The sequence below is a fragment of the Podarcis liolepis genome, assembly GCF_965112155.1.
Source record: "Podarcis liolepis genome assembly, chromosome: 9".
Lineage (NCBI taxonomy): Eukaryota > Metazoa > Chordata > Lepidosauria > Squamata > Lacertidae > Podarcis > Podarcis liolepis.
The window spans coordinates 5,544,159-5,560,456 of NC_139564.1; the positions used below are offsets into that span (position 1 = coordinate 5,544,159).

The 16,298-nt window shown below is 48.0% G+C and overlaps 1 protein-coding gene across 5 annotated transcripts in view; it reads left to right on the forward strand.

Annotated features, from left to right (window-relative positions):
• The window catches only part of SLC4A11 (solute carrier family 4 member 11), a 252,074-nt gene that overhangs the window by 123,103 nt on the left and 112,673 nt on the right, over positions 1 to 16,298 (forward strand). For all 5 annotated transcript variants that reach the window (XM_083458672.1, XM_083458673.1, XM_083458675.1 and 2 more), the window contains exon 2: positions 6,326 to 6,376. In XM_083458672.1, the coding sequence (XP_083314798.1) occupies positions 6,326 to 6,376 (51 nt within the window). The remainder of the gene's footprint in view (positions 1 to 6,325; positions 6,377 to 16,298) is intronic.

Here is a 16,298-nt window from a genome sequence, read left to right on the forward strand (position 1 = left end):
CCCAAACATATATTTTTTAGATGTCCTTTTTATGTTGAGATTCGTAGAGACACCATTGATCCTTTGCTGAAGAGGCTCGTCGATCTTTCAGACGAGTCTAAATTTAATTCTCTCCTCTTAGGCAAAGATCACAAGACGACCTGGCTGGTAGCCAGATTCTGCGCCCAGATTTGTAGGCACATCCTCTGGAATAAAATAGCTTACTAGGGAAATGTTGAAGTTGCCCTTTGGGGTGCCTCAGGGTCAATTTTTTATGGTAGCCCAAATCTCAGTTGTGCGGGTGTATGGATATATCTCAATTTTGACTCATGAACTATTGCTGCAATCTGCTCCGATAGTATATTTTATCTTTATGAACGGTGTTTTTATTGTGTCATTTATGTGAACTGGTATTTGACCGTAATAAATTATCTAATTTGATGCTGGCATACTCTTTAAAAAAACAAAAAACACCAGCACATCTATATCCAAAAACAGCAAGCAGGAGTTGGGTTTCTTTGAGATTGGTTCAGGTCCAGTTACCCAGGTGCCTGGCATGTTTTGTAACTGATGTGGGTCCAGTTGTGGCCACGTGGAGATCTCTGGATCTCAGGTTGGCGACTGACCTCTCCACCTGGCTGGCCCTTCCCGCTTTCTTAAGCAGGTGAGCAGAAGAGCTTTTTATATCCCACCTTTTTCTCCAGGGAGTACGTGGGCGTCTCCTTCCCGCTCAGTTAATCCCTACAACAACTCGGTGAGGTAGGTTAAGACTGACTCCAAGGTCACCCTTCATGGCTGAGTGGGGATTTGAACCCTGATCTCCCAGGTCCTCACCTGACACCCTAACCCCACTGGCTTCCTAGAGTACTGCCTGAGGCAGCTTCCCCAGTGTGCTTAAGGATAGGGCCGGCCGTCTGCCTTAATGTCCTTGCAAGAACGACAGGCTGGAAGTGTGATGAATAATAACAAGAAAGAGGGAAATTAAAACTCTTGTTGCTCCTTCAGGATGGAGAGAAGGGTCCCCTCTGCTGGTTCCCGTGCTATTTTTAAAAAATGGAGGCGGCTTCTTTCTGCAAAGCAATCCCTTTAGTGCCTGCGGAGAGCGATCCTGGCAGGGGGTCTACTGTAGCCGGCGCCTGGCTGGGTTGGGAAATGAGAGGGGCTCAGAGGCTGAGCTGCGAAACCTCCCTTTCACTCTTCTCCCTTGCCTGTGAAATCAGAGCAACCAGAAAGCCGTGTTGGAAAATAACACAACTTTTGAGCTGTCTGCCCTCTGAAATGGCGACGATGCATTCTGTCTTGGCGACTGTAACCCTGGTTTAAGGAGCCGTTTTGAGCCTAGCTTTATACAGTCATACCTCAGATCACAGACGCTTCAGGTTGCGTTTTTTGGGGTTACGGACTGCTGAAATCCGGAAGTACCGGAATGGATTACTTCCGGGTTTCGGCGGTCGCACATGCACACAAGCGCTAAATCGCGCTTTGCGCATGCGCAGAAGCGCTGAATCACAACATGCGCAGACGTGGGTTGCGAATGCTGCGGGTTGCGAATGTGCATCCCGCACGGATCACGTTCGCAAACCGAGTGTCCACTGTATAGTGAGTTGAGTTTCTAACCCTGCCTGTAGAGTGGTCCTACGAAAGGAGCAAAATTGGGTGTGTTTTCGGCTTAGGGAGCGAGCAGCCCAGATTCGGCCTAGATGTAACCCCCCCCCCACGACTGTCTCCGAACCGAAATCTCATTTTGAGACGCAGAGCTTGGCAAGATCAATAAACGAACTATATTAGGGGGTTAGGCAACCAGTTGCAGAATTTTGGAACTATCCAAACACGAGCCTGTTTCTTGTCCCCTGGGGTTGCTGTGGGATTGTCGGAGGCAGGCACCAAGCTGGACCCCTTCTCAGAGACGGCTCCGTTGTGGATGCTTTTGCCCTCTGCCCATAATAATAATAAAATAAAATTTTATTTATATCCCGCCCTCCCCAGCCAAAGCCGGGCTCAGAGCGGCTAACAACAATAAAAGTAACACAACATTCTAAAACCAATTCATTTTAAAATCAGTTCAAAATTAAATCAAATTAAGTTCAAAATCAAATTAATGGCAACCAAGGTATGAGGTAAGGGAGGTAGGTAGGAGGGAGGGAGACTGACAGGCAGGCGCCCCTGGGTCCTCCTGACTGGGTGTTGCTGTTTCCGCGTCCTCTTCGTTTTCATGGGCGGGTGTTTTTCCTCCGTAGCCATGGCTCTGAGTGATGCCGCACAATATGAGGGAGGCCTGACCTACTTAGTGAGCTTCTACAGCATTTCTTATTTCTCATTAGCGAAGCTTCTCCTTCCCTGTTTCTGTCAATCTCTTCAGCCGCAACAGAAGCAAAACTGGGTTAGGGTTTGAAGTTTGACAAAGGTGTGTTGGCAGCGGAGATGTGTTTGGCACCGGGAAGGAGGGGAAGGCTTGCTGATGCATTTTTTCAGTAGAAACCAGAACAGAATTAATGATCATTCACATGAGCTTAGCTTCTCTGCTGGGGAAATACAGCGGTGTCTTGACCCAAGCGAAGTTGTTGGCATTTTCCCATTCTTAAGATCTGTGACAAAGTTAAGGAAAAGGTTAAGGGACCCCTGACCATTAGGTCCAGTCGTGGCTGACTCTGGGGTTGCGCCGCTCATCTTGCTTTATTGGCCGAGGGAGCCGGCGTACAGCTTCCGGGTCATGTGGCCAGCATGACTAAGCCGCTTCTGGCGAACCAGAGCAGCGCACGGAAACGCCGTTTACCTTCCCGCCGGAACGGTACCTATTTATCTACTTGCATTTTGATGTGCTTTCGAACTGCTAGGTGGGCAGGAGCAGGGACCGAGCAATGGGAGCTCACCCCGTCGCAGGGATTCAAACCGCTGACCTTCTGATCGGCAAGTCCTAGGCTCTGTGGTTTAACCCATAGCGCCACCCACGTCCCGTGACAAAGTTAGTGAGTAGTTAATAAAGTGAGTAGTTCAAAATGTTGGTGCTGACCTTTAAAGCCCTAAATCCGGGGTAGGCAACCTAAGGCCCATACAAACAAAGACACACAACTTATAAAACCGCTAAACTCCACCTTCCCACCCTCCTGGTGGTACGAAATAACCTAGCGCCTTTATTGCATGTATTTAGGCACCAAGCAAAAACTTTATTCTATAACCAGGCTTTTGACTGTCTGTGGCCTTTTAGAAGTGGGTGAGATGTTTTTAATCCATTTCTTTTCCCTCTTGGGTTTAATGAATCTCTGTGGGAGGTTTTGCCTGTCTGTTTGGTTGGTTGTAAGTTGTTTTTGTGAGACAAAGTGAATACTAATAATAATGAATACTAATAAATAAAGGCTTATGGAAACCCCTATAAAATGGGGAGTTTTGCAGGGCCGTGGAACAGTGGCTTAACTGTAAATGATTTGGGGCATCTGAATAAAAAGACGTGATGGGTGGAAACAACAGCATGGAACTGGGGAGGTATTCCCTTCAGGTTGCCCCCAAGTTAGAAATGCTTCTGTGAAGTATTTGGGGAATGCAAGGTTGTCTTTTTATGTTGGGGATATAGCAGAGCTCAGGAGACTGGAATTTGCAGGTTTTGTTATGTTTTTAATATCAAGGAAGCTGGCTGGCAAGACACTGAGCCGCATCTTCTGAGGAATTTAATAACGGAATGTTGCTGGATGCAAATGTGCAAATGTGAAAGGGGGGGAAATCTATGAAATGAAAAGAGAAAAAGAAAGAGAGGCAATATCCCTTCTTGTCTCTCAGCTGCATTTGACCCCTTCACCTTGATGGGGCCGGAGTTTCAAGACGTTCCTTTGCAGCATCCCTTATTAAGGAATGTTTTCAATTCCAGGGTAATATTCCTCGTGTCAGAATGGCTCAACGCAGAAGCACTGCAGAACGCACACGAGCTAATAATATTCTGACTATTATTATTTTTTGAAAAAACATTGATCTGACAAGCCTGCTCCTGTGTCTTGTTTCTGTTTTCTTGTGCTTTCCCAAGATTCCGGTATTTGCACAGCAACATGTCTTGAGTGTGTTCTGTCTCGGGGACATTTCTGAAAACACTGCTGTATAAAGGCGCAGGGTTAGCCCTACAAATTGCTCTGTTCTTCTAGATCTCTATCTCTTTATCGAACGTTTTGTGCATGGGATCCTCTTCTTATTGAATGCTTCATGCATGGGGTCCATTGCGGCCTCATTCTGTGACAAGAAGTATAAAGGCTGCATCTAGACGCAGGAGGAGCAGAATCAACACCTGCATGCTCAGGTCCGCAAAGCAGATACCTGTTCGAATTCCTAGCCCTGGGAGCTAATGGCTTCCAATTTGGCTGCACTCACGTGCAATGTTAAACCAGACCTCTCCAAAGTGGTGCTGTCCAGGTAATTTTTGTCGTTTAGTCGTTTAGTTGTGTCTGACTCTTCATGACCCCCTGGACCAGAGCACGCCAGGCCCTCCTGTCTTCCACTGCCTCCCACAGTTTGGTCAAACTCATTCTGGTAGCTTCGAGAACACTGTCCCACAATCTCGTCCTCTGCCGTCCCCTTCTCCTTGTGCCCTCCATCTTTCCCAACATCTGGGTCTTTTCCAGGGAGTCTTCTCTTCTCATGAGGTGGCCAAAGTCTTGGAGCCTCAGCTTCAGGATCTGTCCTTCCAGTGAGCACTCAGGGCTGATTTCCATCAGAATGGAGAGGTTTGATCTTCTTGCAGTCCGTGGGACTCTCAAGAGTCTCCTCCAACACCATAATTCAAAAGCATCAATTCTTCGATGATCAGCCTTCTTTATGGTCTAGCTCTCACTTCCATACATCACTAGTCCAGGTAATAATAGAATAGTATTATTTGTCCCCTGCCATCTGACTGGGTTGCCCCAGTCACTCTGGGTGGCTTCCATCAGCTACAAAAACATAATCATGGCTGTCTTCTAAAATATGGGACACGGGTGGCGCTGTTGTCTAAACCACTGAGCCTCTTGGGCTTGCCGATCAGAAGGTCGGTGGTTCGAATCTCCGTGACAGGGTGAGCTCCCGTTGTTCGGTCCCAGCTCCTGCCAACGTAGCAGTTTGAAAGCACGTGGATAAATAGTGCAAGTGGATAAATAGGTACCACTGCAGCAGGAAGGTAAACGGCCTTTCCGTGCGCTCTGGTTTCCGTCGCGGTGTCCTGTTGCGCCAGAAGCGGTTTAGTCATGCCGGCCACATGACCCGGAAAACTGTCTGTGGGCAAACACCGGCTCCCTCGGCCTGAAAGCGAGATGAGCGCCGCAACCCCGTAGTCACCTTTGACTGGACTTAACCGTCCAGGGGTCTTTTACCTTTAAAAAAACTTGTATGTAGAACTTCTCTCTCCTTTTCATCTGGCAGGAGGGCTTTGCACAGGGCGGGCGCCACTACCAAGAAGGCTCTGCCTGGTTTGCTAGACTACTACTCCCACCATACCAGAGTCCCTCAACTTCTGCAGATTCCCCATCCTTGCCTTAAGAGGCAAGGGCTCGTTTTTTTGATATACGAGCACCTGGAGGAAAGTGAGGGATGTGCCTGTAAACAAAGGCAGAGATGGGCCTCCGGGTGACCCTGGGATTATGTAACGGTGAAAGAGAGTAGCCTCTTTGCTGTCTCCTGGCAAACCTTGTGTGCCGTTTCACGTTGCATTAGCCTCTTGTGTGAGTCGCCCCGGAGCTTTGTGCCCTTCCCGGTGCCTGCTCTCTTTCTGAATCTCATTGTGCTCATCCATCACCCCTATCACAGTGAGATTCCTAGCAGCCTGTTTGCCTGGAAATGAAGACGAAAGTTCAGGACGGATCCGGATAGGATGGCTTCAACTTGCACATGGGACGTTTAAGAGTTGCCATTTCGGTAAAAACACGTCGACTTTAGTCTACTTTTTCACGAAGCGTGTAGTCAAAGGAAGGCTCACCTGGCGCCCTTATAGCATGTATTTAGGCACCAGGCAAAAACTTTATTCTATAACCAGGCTTTTGACTGTCTGTGGCCTTTTAGAAGTGGGTGAGATGTTTTTAATCCATTTCTTTTCCCTCTTAGGTTTAATGAATCTCTGTGGGAGGTTTTGCCTGTCTGTTTGGTTGGTTCTAAGTCGTTTTTGTGTTGCCCTGGGTGAGATAAAGTGAATACTAATAATAATGAATACTAATAAATAAAGGCTAATGGAAACCAGCGCTTGCAAATATACGTTTTCATATGATAAATCCATGTAACGGAGACATTCCGGAAGAAAAGTGAAGCATGCCGAAGAATAAATGTCCATTCGTTTAAAAAGAAACCCCTGAATTGTCTGAGCTGCCCTCTTAATTTGTTTTTCTCTCATTTCTCCTCTTAGAAAGCCCACCGGCAGCGATGTCCAGGAACGGCTACTTCTTCGAAGAAACAGGCAAGTAGAATCCTACCTTACGAGTAGCAAATTCAACTTCTGCTAATGTAGCCCAAATGGCAACACTCTGCGCTGCAACACCTTGTTGCAGAGCCCACATGTTTGTTTGTTTAATCTCCCGCTGGCTGACTTCTTTGCATTTGATCTCTTTGCTGTCTGTTCTTCCTTCAAAGCAGCAGTTCCCAAATGTTTCCTGGAGGGAGGAGACTCGCTCCCTTCATCCAGAACTTAGCAATCAGAAATCTTATCATTTCTTGCGGCGTCCTACGGGGAGTTAATCTTGTTCTCCATTGCTATTCACCAGTTATATGAAAGCACCGGGGGACTTTGTCAGGGTGTGATGCACAACTCCATCTCTCCGTACCATCTGAATCGGGAGAAGGCAGCTCAGGTGTTTGACCGTTGCCTGGAGGTGGCGATGAGATGGATTGGGGCCAATAAATAGATACTGGCATGATGGAGGGTGCTCTGTGTTACAAGCTCTTGGGTCCAGGAAGCAAGTAGATTTCCTTCTCTGGGGAATGTGGCCCTCGCCTGGAGGGATCATAGAGTTGGAAGGGACCAGGGGCCAGCAAACCTTTTCAGCAGGAGGCCGGTCCACTGTCCTTCAGACCTTGTGGGGGGCTGGACTATATTTTGGGGAACAAACATGATGCAAAGGCACCACGAGCCCCGGTGGCTGCTTACCAGTGTCTTCCGAGTGGCAGGGTCTGGTGGCGGCGGAATGATGAGCGGCATGAGAAAGGGCTCTGGAGAGGGGCTGCTTAAAATGGCAGCCGCTCGAGTGCTGCTGCTGCTGGCACCAACAAGGCCCAGCCCCCTTCCTCCTCTAGGCAGGGTGGGGAGAAGCCAGAGAAGCCTCTCCCACCGTATGAGGGAGAGGGAAAGAACGTGCACGCTGGCGATCCATGCAGCAATTCCCGGACCGTCTGCGGGCCGGATCCAGAAGGCAATTGGGCCTGATCAGGCCTGCATGCCTTAGTTTGCCAACCCACGATCTAGTCCAACCCCTCAATATACAGTGGTCTGTTAAACATTAAAAGCTTCCCTGAACACGGCTGCCTTCAGATGTCTTCTAATAGTCTGGTAGTTGTTCTTCTCTTTGACATCTGGTTGGAGGGTGTTCCACAGGGTGGGTGCCACTACCAAGAAGGCCCTCTGCCTGGTTCCCTGTAACTTGGCTTCTTGCAGTGAGGGAACCACCAGAAGGCCCTCGGCACTGGACCTCAGTGTCTGGGCAAAACGATGGCGGTGGAGATGCTCCTTCAGGTATACTGGATCAAGGCCGGTTAGGGCTTTCAAGGTCAGCACCAGCACTTTGAATTGTGCTCAGAAATGTACTGGGAGCCAGTGTAGATCTTTCAAGACCAGTGTTATGTGGTCTCGGCAGCCGCTCCCAGTCACCAGTCTAGCTGCCGCATTCTGGATTAGTTGTAGTTTCTGGGCCACCCAACCTCTGCTTAGAAACCTCCAATGAGTCCTCCACCTCCCGAGGTCATCCATTCCACTGCCAAACAGCTCAAGAAAGTTACTTGGAATCTATTTTCTTGTCATTTGACTCCATTGGTTTGGGTCTTCCCCTGTGGAGCAGGAGAAAACGTGGTTGCTCCATCTTTGATGTGACAGCCCTTCCAATATGAAAATAGCTGTTATCTCCATCTCCTGTGGATAGCTTAGTTGGTAGACCACGAGGCTCTTAATCTTGGGGCTGGGAGTTCGAGCCCCACACTGCACGATAGATAACCCTTGCGGTCCTTTCTGACTCTACAATTCTGCAATTCCTCTTTCCCAGCTCTCAACTGTCCTTCGTAAGGCTTGGTTTCCGAGACCCCTTCATCATCGCCCTCCTCTGCAAGTAACATGGCTTAATGGTTCTGAGCGATTTGCAGCCCTCCCTGGTTACAGTGTGGTGTAGTGGTTAAGAGCGGTAGAATAGTAATCTGGTGAACCGGGTTCGCGTCTCCGCTCCTCCACATGCAGCTGCTGGGTGACCTTGGGCCAGTCACACTTCTTTGAAGTCTCTCAGCCCCACACACCTCACAGAGTGTTTGTTGTGGGGGAGGAAGGGAAAGGAGAATGTTAGCCGCTTTGAGACTCCTTAAAAAGGGAGTGAAAGGCGGGATATCAAATCCAAACTCTTCTTCTTACATGGGTAGCAGCGGAGTTGCCTTGCTTAGTGCCTCTCCGTCTTGGCGAACTCCAGGGATCGGCTAATTGGTTTTGCTGGCAATGCAGAGCTGCAGTCTTGCCTCCAGGGCACTGAGGTCCCCAGACAGCTCCGGTTGTTGTCTCTGGTTCCTCTGCCTCTCCCCCCCCCCCAGCCTTTTTGAATTGCATTCTCCCCCCCATTACTTTTGTCATTGCGTTTGGTATGTCTGCCTTGTTTATAACTCTCCAAATTCTTTGCCTGACTGTGGAATTAACCCAAATGCTTTACTGAAGCAAATCCATTCAAGATGGTCCTGGGATATTTCCTTGCTGTCTGCCTTGTTTTACCAAATGAACACACAAACAGATACACACAGTGAATTGTCAAGGGGTCTTGGAATGGCAGGCTCTCTTTTCTAGGGCAGATCCATACTGCTGGCTGCATGCATGGTTCTTTAACCAGAGGGGATGCGGAGCAGGACTATTGCATTGCAAGCATTGCTGTAAGGTAAAGGGACCCTTGACCATTAGATCCAGTCGCAAACGACTCTGGGGTTACGGCACTCATCTCGCTTTACTGGCCGAGGGAGCCGGCGTACAGCTTCCGGGTCATGTGGCCAGCATGACTAAGCCGCTTCTGGAGAACCAGAGCAGCGCACGGAAATGCCATTTACCTTCCTGCCGGGGCGGTACCTATTTATCTACCGTATTTTTCGCTCCATAAGACGCACCTGATGATAAGGCACACCTAGTTTTTAGAGGGGGAATACAAGGAAAAAAATATTCTCCAAAGGGAGCACTGAGCAGAGCCGGTATGCGTCCCTTTCACGAGTCGCGTGGAGCGTGTGTGCGGCACTTGCAGGCTTTTCCCCGAGGAGGCAGAAGGGCAGCCCATCACTGATGGCGCTTTAAAGGGAGTGCGGCTCTTGGGGGTTTTCCGGGAGATGGGGGAAGGGATAGAGGGGCTAAGCCAGGAGCTAGAACAGCAAGAGGGAGCGCGGCACAGCGATCCCTCTCACTGTTCTGGCTTCTGGGATAGCTGTGCAGCCTGCATTCGCTCCATAAGATGCACACACATTTCCCCTTACTTTTTAGAAGGGGAAAAGTGCGTCTTATACAGCGAAAAATACAGTACTTGCGCTTTGACGTGCTTTCGAACTGCTAGGTTGGCAGGAGCAGGGGCCGAGCAACAGGAGCGGGGATTTGAACCGCCGACCTTCTGATCGGCAAGTCCTAGGCTCTGTGGTTTAACCCACAGCGCCACCCACAGCGCCAGCATTGCTGTAGGATGGTGCAAAGGACAAGGATCCGAGGAAACCGAAAAGAGCCGAAAGCAACATGTGCCCACAGTTTTTCCGTTTTGCCTGTTCCGCCTCCTGCCATTTGCCATCTCACCTGTAGTTAAGACTTCATGCCATCGAGGCATCTCAAAACCCGCGGAATGGTTTACATTCCTTCCCACTTGCAGCCAAAGACTTAAGGAAACCAGATGGAGAAGGCTACAGTTTATAGTGTATTCTGGGGTCTCCGTTAGGACCTGCAGGAAAAGTCTTGAGACTCTCCGGCTTGTTTATATTGGGGGCGGGAAAGGGGGGGAGGGTAAGGGAATGTTGATACTGGGAATACTTCGCGAAAAGTCTTGCCAATTCTGTCTGATTTGTATTTAAAGCATCTGCCCCCCCCTCCCCACCCGCCACAAAACTGACAAGTTTAGAAAAGGAAAAGGGTGAACAAGGGGGGGGGGGGGCTGGGGGAGCCGGAGCTGGCTGGAAAAGGCCGAGGATGAAGCCTTCTGATTTTGCGTGCAAATTCTCTCTTTCGTATGAGAGCTAGATTATAGATTAAATGCAGCGCTCCAGCGCTGTCGGGAATAGTGCTGCAGGGCTCACTTTGAGACAAATCTCGAGCGATCTGTGCGACTTAAAGGTTTGTGCGGTTCTTCAAGCTGTGTTGACACACAAACAATTATTTTCAGGATTAAAAAAAAGGAAGAACCAGTTCAGGCATTTCAAGCGTCTTTTTCAGAACATAAGGAAATCCTGCCTGCTGGATGGGGCCAAAGCGGGTTGGACTAGATGACCACTGGGTGCCTTCCAACTCTAGGATTCTGCTCCTGTACTCCATTCTCACATGGACCAACCAGATGCCCATGGGAAATCCGGAAGCTGCTTCTCAGTGCGCCCCCCCCCCCCGCTTGTGATTTACACCAGTTGGCAGGCCTCCTGGGGGATGCCAGGACTCGAACCCGGGACCTTCTGCTTGCACGGCTAGTGCTCTGCCACTGAGCTACGGTCTTTGCCAACTCAAGAGGCAGCCATATAACCATATACACTGTGCACCCCTTCTTCTTCTTCTTCTGGATGTTTATTATTTATTTTTCTTTTAAAAAAACATCCTTAAAATATCAAGGACTTCCCTTCTCCTTCCATGCTTCATTTTGCATATCATAAATCCCTGCATATTTTACATAAACTGAACCATTCAGTATTCTATTGTTACATCCATCAAGACTTACCGTATTTTTCGCTCTATAACACGCACCTGACCATAACACGCACATCGTTTTTAGAGGAGGAAAACAAGGGAAAAAATATTCTGAATGAAACAGTGGACGTATCATTTTTGTGCTTCATGCTGTGGCCACAGACATGTGATCTGATGGTGAATTTGGGGTGACCCAATGCAAAAATCCTGAGAATCCCTGTGGATCCATGCTTTGTAACCACGTTTTTGCACCATTGCAGCCCCAGGCAACAGTGGGTGCGTGATTTTTTTTTGGGGGGGGGGACAGGCTGTAGCCATGGACATGCTATGTGCTCTGATGGTGAATTTTGGCTGACCCAATGCAAAGATCCTGAGGATCCATGTGGATCCATGCTTTGTAACCACATTTTAAGTGGGGAGGGAAGGAAAAACACAGAAAGGCTAAGAATGCAGGAGAGGGCTATAACGTGAGGAAAGGAAGGCAAAAGTTTCCCCCCACCCACCCACACAAGCCAGCCAGCGTGCGCTCTCGCTCTCTCTCTCTCTCTCTCTCTCTCTCCCTCCCTCTCCCTCCCACCAGCATGACAGAAGAAAGCATTTTAACTGCATTAAGAACTATTTAGCAGCGAAACCTAAGCTTTGCCATCCCTTAAGAGGTACAGACACTGTAATCTTCCAGATCGCATGAATTTACAGGCAAAACACTGTTTAAGGATTTCATCCTTTTAAATGGAAGAAAGCATATTTGAATGCTGTGTGTCTCCAAAAACAAAAAGTAGGAAGTCAAATCAGAATTTTAAGCCGAACCTGTAATCTCTCTTCCCTTCACATACATTGTTCCCTCCGGAGCAGGGACAGGATAGAGCGACGCTCTGCTCTCCTCTCTACTTGCCTGGAGGGGAGGGGCTTTCCCTGCTCTTTGTTCCGTTTGAGCAAACACAGCAACGAAACAGAGCAGGGTGGGCAGTAAGACCCTGAGGCAGAATGAAGGAAAGCAGCAGCTTCCTGTCTCACGGAGCTCCCTTCTCCCTGAAGCGCGGTTTGATTTTTGCCTCATTTTTCGGCTCCAGGGAGCACACATTCGCTCCATAACACGCACAGACATTTCCCCTTCCTTTTTAGGAGCAAAAATCTGCGTGTTATAGAGCGAAAAATACGGTATTTACACTGTTGAATTTATCTTAATGCTGCCAGCGTTTTCAAGTGTATACAGTCCCCCCCATATATTCAATAAACATTTTCCAATCTTCTCTAAACGGATGTTCTTCTTGTTCTCTTATGTTAAGTCCGTAATCTGCGTGTTTTCCATCAGCTTAAGTTGCCATTCTTCTTTAGTTGGGACCTCGCTCGTTCACCATTTTGGGGCTAACGAAACACAAGCTGCAGTAGTGGCATACATAAATAACCTTTTTTGACACCTGGTAATTTCCATCTGAATTATCCCCAAAAGAAAGGACTCTGGGGTTTTTTTTGGAAAACTACTTTTAAACACTTTTTTCAATTCATTATGGATCATTTCCCAATACTCTTTTACCCTTTAATAGGTCCACCGCATCTGAGAGAACGTTCCCTCCATCTCTTTGCATCTCCAACACTTACCTAATTCAGTCTTTTACACCTTAGCAAGCCTGCTACTCCCACTCTTCTGTCTTTCCCCCCCATTTTATTGCACACATGTGATTTGTTTGTATGTTGGTGCAGAAGGAGGGTGCTTCAACCCTTTCTCTCTTACCCCAGCAGCGCTCTGGATCCGTGCTTATCTAGAACCCGCAGGGTTGGTGCAGCAGCGGGGTAGAGTTCAGTGGGAAAGCAGTTGCCACGAGTTGGGTTAGACATGTCTCTTCCTGCTCCCCCTTGCTTCTTCTTCTTCTACACCAGTGTAGTGTAGTGGTTAAGAGCAGTGGACTCGTAATCTGGTGAACCGGGTTCGCTTCCCTGCTCCTCCACATGCAGCTGCTGGGTGACCTTGAGCCAGTCACACTTCTCTGAAGTCTCTCAGCCCCACTCACCTCACAGAGTGTTGTGGGGGAGGAAGGGAAAGGAGAATGTTAGCCGCTTTGAGACTCCTTAGGGTAGTGATAAAGCGGGATATCAAATCCAAACTCCTCCTCCTCCTCCTCCTCCTCCTCCTCCTCTTCTTGTTGTTGTTCTTCTTCTTCTTTCTCCTTCAGCAATCACTTTGACGAGTAAGATTGTCTTCCATAAACACGGTTTTAACAGCGGGTTCGTAAGCGACTGTGGAGGCCAATTCTGGATCCACACGTCCTTCCGCAGTGGGGACATTGGTTCCCGGGTGGGAGTTGATCGTGGCGAGGGTTTGCATCAATTGCCGATCGGCGTGGGACTTTGGGTTAGGGATGGGTTTTTGCAAGATGCCTGTGCGTGAATTTGTATTGTGTGTGCAGATCAGTGCACACTGACCAATGCACAGTCTTCGCAGTAAGGCTCTACAGTGGTACCTTGGGTTACATACGCTTCAGGTTACAGACTCCGCTAACCCAGAAATAGTACCTCGGGTTAAGAACTTTGCTTCAGGATGAGAACAGAAATCGTGCGATTGTGGCACGGCAGCAGCAGGAGGCCCCACTAGCTAAAGTGGTGCTTCAGGTTAAGAACAGTTTCAGAACAAATTAAGTTCTTATCCAGAGGTACCACTGTATTCCGATGGCATGAGCATCACCACAACCGGTAGATTCTTATCTGCTGCAGCCTTCACAGCCGTTGTAACAAACCGCTTGTTATCATCCGCCTGTTCTTCCATTGAGAACTTCTTGGATCATTCTTTGTCCAGCTCCTTCCCTTTGACCTTTCCGCCTTGGGTGACCCTGCTGGGAGTACGAGATTCATAGAATCATAGAATCATGGAATCATCGAGTTGGAAGAGACCACAAGGGCCATCGAGTCCAACCCCCTGCCAAGCAGGAAACACCATCAGAGCACTCCTGACATATGGTTGTCAAGCCTCTGCTTAAAGACCTCCAAAGGAGGAGACTCCACCACACTCCTTGGCAGCAAATTCCACTGTTGAACAGCTCTTACTGTCAGGAAGTTCTTCCTAATGTTTAGGTGGAATCTTCTTTCTTGTAGTTTGGATCCATTGCTCCGTGTCCGCTTCTCTGGAGCAGCAGAAAACAACCTTTCTCCCTCCTCTATGTGACATCCTTTTATATATTTGAACATGGCTATCATATCACCCCTTAACCTCCTCTTCTCCAGGCTAAACATGCCCAGCTCCCTTAGCCGTTCCTCATAAGGCATCGTTTCCAGGCCTTGGACCATTTTGGTTGCCCTCCTCTGGACACGTTCCAGTTTGTCAGTGTCCTTCTTGAACTGTGGTGCCCAGAACTGGACACAGTACTCCAGGTGAGGTCTGACCAGAGCAGAATACAGTGGCACTATTACTTCCCTTGATCTAGATGCTATACTCCTATTGATGCAGCCCAGAATTGCATTGGCTTTTTTAGCTGCCGCGTCACACTGTTGGCGATTCCCAACGGCTTCGCTCACAAGGGTCATAGGAACGTCAAGCCCACTCGCTACGACAAGGTGATGATCCCTTGCAATGCACACCCATCTCCCAAGGTGTTTTCCAGAATTCTAAAACGAAAGAACCTCCCCAAATTCCAAGAGATTTCGATGCATTCTTCTGCATCTTGTAGATTCTTGCAGAAAGGTAGGAAATATCATTCACCGGTCTTTGGGTGGTTGCCAGTGTTGATAAGCGCAAATTCTTTTTTGCAGCCGAAGCAAGGACAATCTGATTGATGCTAAAACCTAATAGAAATGGAGACAGCAGAGATCCGAGACACTGAAGTCGAAGGTGGTGCTTACAAAAAAGGGAGAAAGTAACACTATGTGCCACTTAGCAGTTTTAACAGATGGTGGTCGTTGCACGAAAGGAAATTTGCACAGAATGTTGTGCAATTTTTTTTTGTTTGTTTTACGAACAGCTCAGAAGCAATTTTGGTTATCAAGTGGCAGTGTTTAATAATAGGTGAAATCTGGCTCAGACGTCCGCCTACAATTGACTTTCTGATATCTCTTGCCAATAATTCCACAAATCTTGTTGAATGCACTCACAGCACCGATGCAGATCTGCTCATAGAATCATAGAATCATACAATCATAGAGTTGGAAGAGACCACAAGGGCCATCGAGTCCAACCCCCTGCCAAGCAGGAAACACCATCAGAGCACTCCTGGCATATGGTTCTCAAGCCTCTGCTTAAAGACCTCCAAAGTAGGAGACTCCACCACACTCCTTGGCAGCAAATTCCACTGTCGAACAGCTCTTACTGTCAGGAAATTCTTCCTAATGTTTAGGTGGAATCTTCTTTCTTGTGGTTTGGATCCATTGCTCCGTGTCCGCTTCTCTGGAGCAGCAGAAAACAACCTTTCTCCCTCCTCTATGTGACATCCTTTTATATATTTGAACATGGCTATCATATCACCCCTTAACCTCCTCTTCTCCAGGCTAAACATGCCCAGCTCCCTTAGCCGTTCCTCATAAGGCATCGTTTCCAGGCCTTTGACCATTTTGGTTGCCCTCCTCTGGACACGTTCCAGTTTGTCAGTGTCCTTCTTGAACTGTGGTGCCCAGAACTGGACACAGTACTCCAGGTGAGGTCTGACCAGAGCAGAATACAGTGGCACTATTACTTCCATTGATCTAGATGCTATACTCCTATTGATGCAGCCCAGAATTGCATTGGCTTTTTTAACTGCCGCGTCACACTGTTGGCTCATGTCAAGTTTGTGGTCAACCAAGACTCCTAGATCCTTTTCACATGTACTGCTCTCAAGCCAGGTGTCACCCATCTTCTTTTGTGCCTCTCATTTTTTTTGCCCAAGTGCAATACTTTACATTTCTCCCTGTTAAAATTCATCTTTTTTGTTTTTGCCCAGTTCTCTAATCTGTCAAGGTCATTTTGAAGTGTGATCCTGTCCTGCTCTCTTTCCTTCTAAGCTCAAAGCAAAATTTATTTATGATTTCTTATTTGTTTTTCTTTGTCATCTGCTTTGAGACACATGTGAAAAGCAGGGTGTGATTTTTTAAAAATAAATAAAATCGTGAGTGTCTGCAAAAACCATTTATGACACATACCCTGCGCTGCTTGTCGGTTAATTGAAAAATAACCCCTCTGTCTTAAGTTCAACTGTTATTAGACTGGAATTCCATGCGAGATACAGATTCAAAGAAGTGATTGACTGGTTTCTGTCTGTTTCCCCAATCTCTTTAAAACATGTGGGCAACCTCATGTCTTTTGCCTAATGCTTTGCAAGCCCCCCCC